The 3,770-nt window shown below is 40.6% G+C and overlaps 1 protein-coding gene across 2 annotated transcripts in view; it reads left to right on the plus strand.

Annotated features, from left to right (window-relative positions):
* The window catches only part of capzb (capping actin protein of muscle Z-line subunit beta), a 22,752-nt gene that overhangs the window by 15,610 nt on the left and 3,372 nt on the right, over positions 1-3,770 (plus strand). For both annotated transcript variants that reach the window (XM_016255914.1, XM_016255913.1), the window contains exons 3-7: positions 660-781; positions 1,732-1,845; positions 1,927-2,068; positions 3,342-3,458; positions 3,554-3,619. In XM_016255914.1, the coding sequence (XP_016111400.1) occupies positions 660-781; positions 1,732-1,845; positions 1,927-2,068; positions 3,342-3,458; positions 3,554-3,619 (561 nt within the window). The remainder of the gene's footprint in view (positions 1-659; positions 782-1,731; positions 1,846-1,926; positions 2,069-3,341; positions 3,459-3,553; positions 3,620-3,770) is intronic.

The following is a 3,770-nucleotide window of genomic DNA, read 5'->3' on the forward strand; positions in this document are numbered from 1 at the left end:
GTGCGTGCGAGAGTGAGTGAGTGAGTGAGTGCGTGAGTGAGTGAGTGCGTGCGAGAGTGAGTGAGTGCGTGCGAGAGTGAGTGAGTGCGTGTGAGAGTGAGTGAGTGTGTGCGAGAGTGAGAGTGAGTGAGTGCGTGCGAGAGTGAGAGTGAGTGCGTGCGTGCGAGAGTGAGTAAGTGAGTGAGTGCGAGTGCGTGCGAGAGTGAGTGAGTGCGTGCGAGAGTGAGTGAGTGCGTGCGAGAGTGAGTGAGTGCGTGCGAGAGTGAGTGAGTGCGTGCGAGAGTGAGTGAGTGCGTGCGAGAGTGAGTGAGTGCGTGCGAGAGTGAGTGCGTGCGTGCGAGAGTGAGTGCGTGCGTGCGAGAGTGAGTGCGTGCGTGCGTGCGAGAGTGAGTGCGTGTGAGAGTGAGTGAGCGTGAGTGTGTGTGTGTGGGAGTGTGTGTGTGTGTGTGTGTCGAGTGGTTGTTAGCTGTTATTAGCGTGTGTGTCAGTCTCGCAGCGGGAGCGAGTGGCCCTTGTGTTCGGTCAGATGTGTCACGGGGTTTACGGGAGGAAGCGACTGTGTGATGGTTCAGTAATGAGTGTCTGACAGGAATTCACTTCCTCTAATGTTGTGTGTGTGTGTGTGTGTGTGTGTGTGTGTGTGTGTGTGTGTGTGTCGGGTGCCCAGTCTGTGTGAAGACCTGCTGTCGTCGGTGGATCAGCCGCTGAAGATCGCGCGTGATAAAGTGGTGGGCAAAGACTATCTGCTGTGCGACTACAACCGTGATGGAGACTCCTACAGGTACATTACAGAATGAGATACTTCCACCGCTGGTCACGCTGCTCTTTTACATGCAGATAATTGCCTTTGTTTGCCAAAAGTAAATCCAGAAAATGATGTATTATTGTAAAATAAAATTTTATATAAATGATTAATTTGTTAAAGATTTTTTTATATTTTTATATTTGAATAATTAGTAAAGATTAAATTGATTAGACATTTTGATTATGAATTAATATTATTCATTGAGCTGTAAAAATTAGTAAAAAAAAAAAGTTGTTAAATTATGTAAGTTTCATGCTTCTAGATTACTGAAATTTTAATCTAACATTAAAATAGAATTCAGAAATTAAGATGTAAAACAGAATTTGAGAAAAAATCAAATGGATTTTTATAGGGATTTTTTTAATTAAATTTTTTTTATTAAATTGCATAAGTTTCAGTTAATTAGACATGCTTTTTGATTAATAAAATTGAATTACGCTATTAAAATAGAGTCCAGGAATATATTCAGAGGAAAACAAAATTCAAACATGTAAAAAATAAAACGTAAATTAGGAAATATTAATAAGTCATGCTTTTTGATTACAGCAATTTAATTTAAACATTAAAACTGAATCCAAGAAAATGGAAAATTAGAATTTGGGGAAAATTAAATGCAAATTGGGAAAATAATGAAATAGGCCCTAAAAATTTAATTAATAAATTGTTGTTAAATTGCATAGGTTTTATGATTTGTTATTTAGACATGATTTCTAAAATATAATTTAGGTATTAAAAAGTTCAAACCGAAAAGCAGAATTTGGTAAAGAATGAAGTTGTGGTTGCAACAAAGTGGTTGTCGAGCAACACACAAACGTAAACAAAGGTGTGTGTTACTTTGTAGCGTCATTTACAACAGCTTCGAACGCGGCTCAGCCAATCAGAGCCAAGCACCGGAACTCTCTGTTTTGTGTGATTGTTTCTCTCAGATCTCCCTGGAGTAATAAATACGAGCCTCCGATCGACGACGGCGCCATGCCCTCGGCTCGTCTGCGCAAGCTGGAGGTGGAGGCTAACAACGCCTTCGACCAGTACAGAGACCTGTGAGTACACGCCCACGACACGCCCCCCAGCGCTCTGATTGGCCGGCAGCCGTGATTGACGCTCCGCTCGCTCTCTCGCAGGTATTTCGAGGGCGGGGTTTCCTCCGTGTACCTGTGGGATCTGGATCACGGATTCGCCGGAGTCATCCTCATCAAGAAAGCTGGAGACGGCTCCAAGAAGATCAAGGGATGCTGGGACTCCATCCACGTGGTGGAGGTGCAGGTGAGCGCTCAACCGTTCTTACAGCTCCACCAATTATACAAGAAGCCGTTCACATTCATAACAGCATTAGATTTATGGGTAGTGAGCTTTTTGCTTTATTACATTCATTTTATTTATTTTTTGTATGGTATTTAAAAACATTTTGTAAGTTTCAAAAAGTTTGGAAAACGTCTCCGAGTCTCTTCTCTCTATTTTTAGCTATATAGGATATCTGAGGATTTGCCTGTTGTTTATTTATTTATTTATTTATGATCATTATTGCTTGTAAGTAACAATTTAAACTCTTTCTATGTTCCAGGTTTTGGTAAAATGGTTTCAAAATTTTTTAAACCAGATGAAAATAAAATAAAATGTCTCATATAATTAGTTTCACCACCTGAGGGTGACTATATTATTAAACTAAATATAATTTATTTATTCAAATTAATAAAATAATGAATTTTATGGAATAAAGGTTTAACTAACTTTAACATTGTCATTGTCTTTTTTTTTTTTTGTTTGTTTGTTTATTTCTAGTAAATAACACACGTTATATGCAGTTTCAATACCCCACGTATTAATAACGGCTCCCTGATGCCCGCATTTTATATGCAGTATAATTACCCAACGATATAACCGCGAGAGACAGTATTGAAATATATATTTCCTTCCTGCTGTGTGAGCTACTGAAATGAGCCGCACTGTGAAACAGCCAATCAGAGCAGAGCTCAACATTATTATTCATGAGCCTTCCAAATAAGGTAAAAACAGACCATTTCATTCTAGGGACAAATCCTAGGGTTGTAAATGTACATGCAAAATTGTTTCTGGAGATTTATTTCCCTTAACTAAGACACATCCCTTCTATGTAGATATCAGAGAACAATTTAAAATATTGTATCAATGCATTCTGTGGCACCTTTAATATTTTCCTCAAAGCAATAGTCCCCCTAATGTTCTAGATATGATTATGGTCTTGTTTGGTATAAATGAAAAAGTTAGTTGAAAAAATCACCAGTGTAGAAACAATGATACAGTGAAAGAGAACAAAGAGTTTTTTTTAATTATTATTATTATTATTAATCAATAAAGAAAAAACAACGTTTATTTTGTTGTGAAAGTGCATGATATTCCAGGCTTTATTTCCAGTGTACATATAACAGCCTTTAGTTAATATAGCAATATCAACAGTATAAATATCTAGACTTTCCTCCCCCCGATGCCCACCCACATATCTGCCAGCCCACCCTTCTATAGCTGTCAAGAACCGGCCCTGTGGTTCTGTGTGTTTCAGGAGAAGTCCAGCGGCCGCACGGCTCACTATAAACTCACATCTACGGTAATGCTGTGGCTCCAGACCACCAAAACCGGCTCCGGCACCATGAACCTGGGCGGCAGCCTCACCCGACAGGTACTGCTCTGACCTCCGCTCTGCTTATAGCGCTCAGTGGAGTCATGTGACCGCCTCGGGTTACCCTGTGTGTGTGTGTGTGTGTGTGTGTTCAGATGGAGAAAGACGAGACGGTCAGCGAATCCTCTCCTCACATCGCTAACATCGGCCGCCTGGTGGAGGTGATTCTCACGCACACACGCTAGTTTAGCTCTCGTCTCAACACACACACTCAAACTCTTGTTCTCTCTGTGTGTCTGTGTGTGTGTGTGTGTGTGTCTCTCTGTGTGTGTGTGTGTGTGTGTGTGTGTGTGTCTCTGTGTGTGTGTGTCT

The sequence above is a fragment of the Sinocyclocheilus grahami genome, unplaced genomic scaffold, assembly GCF_001515645.1.
Source record: "Sinocyclocheilus grahami isolate Dianchi unplaced genomic scaffold, SAMN03320097.WGS_v1.1 scaffold1378.1, whole genome shotgun sequence".
Taxonomy (NCBI): domain Eukaryota; kingdom Metazoa; phylum Chordata; class Actinopteri; order Cypriniformes; family Cyprinidae; genus Sinocyclocheilus; species Sinocyclocheilus grahami.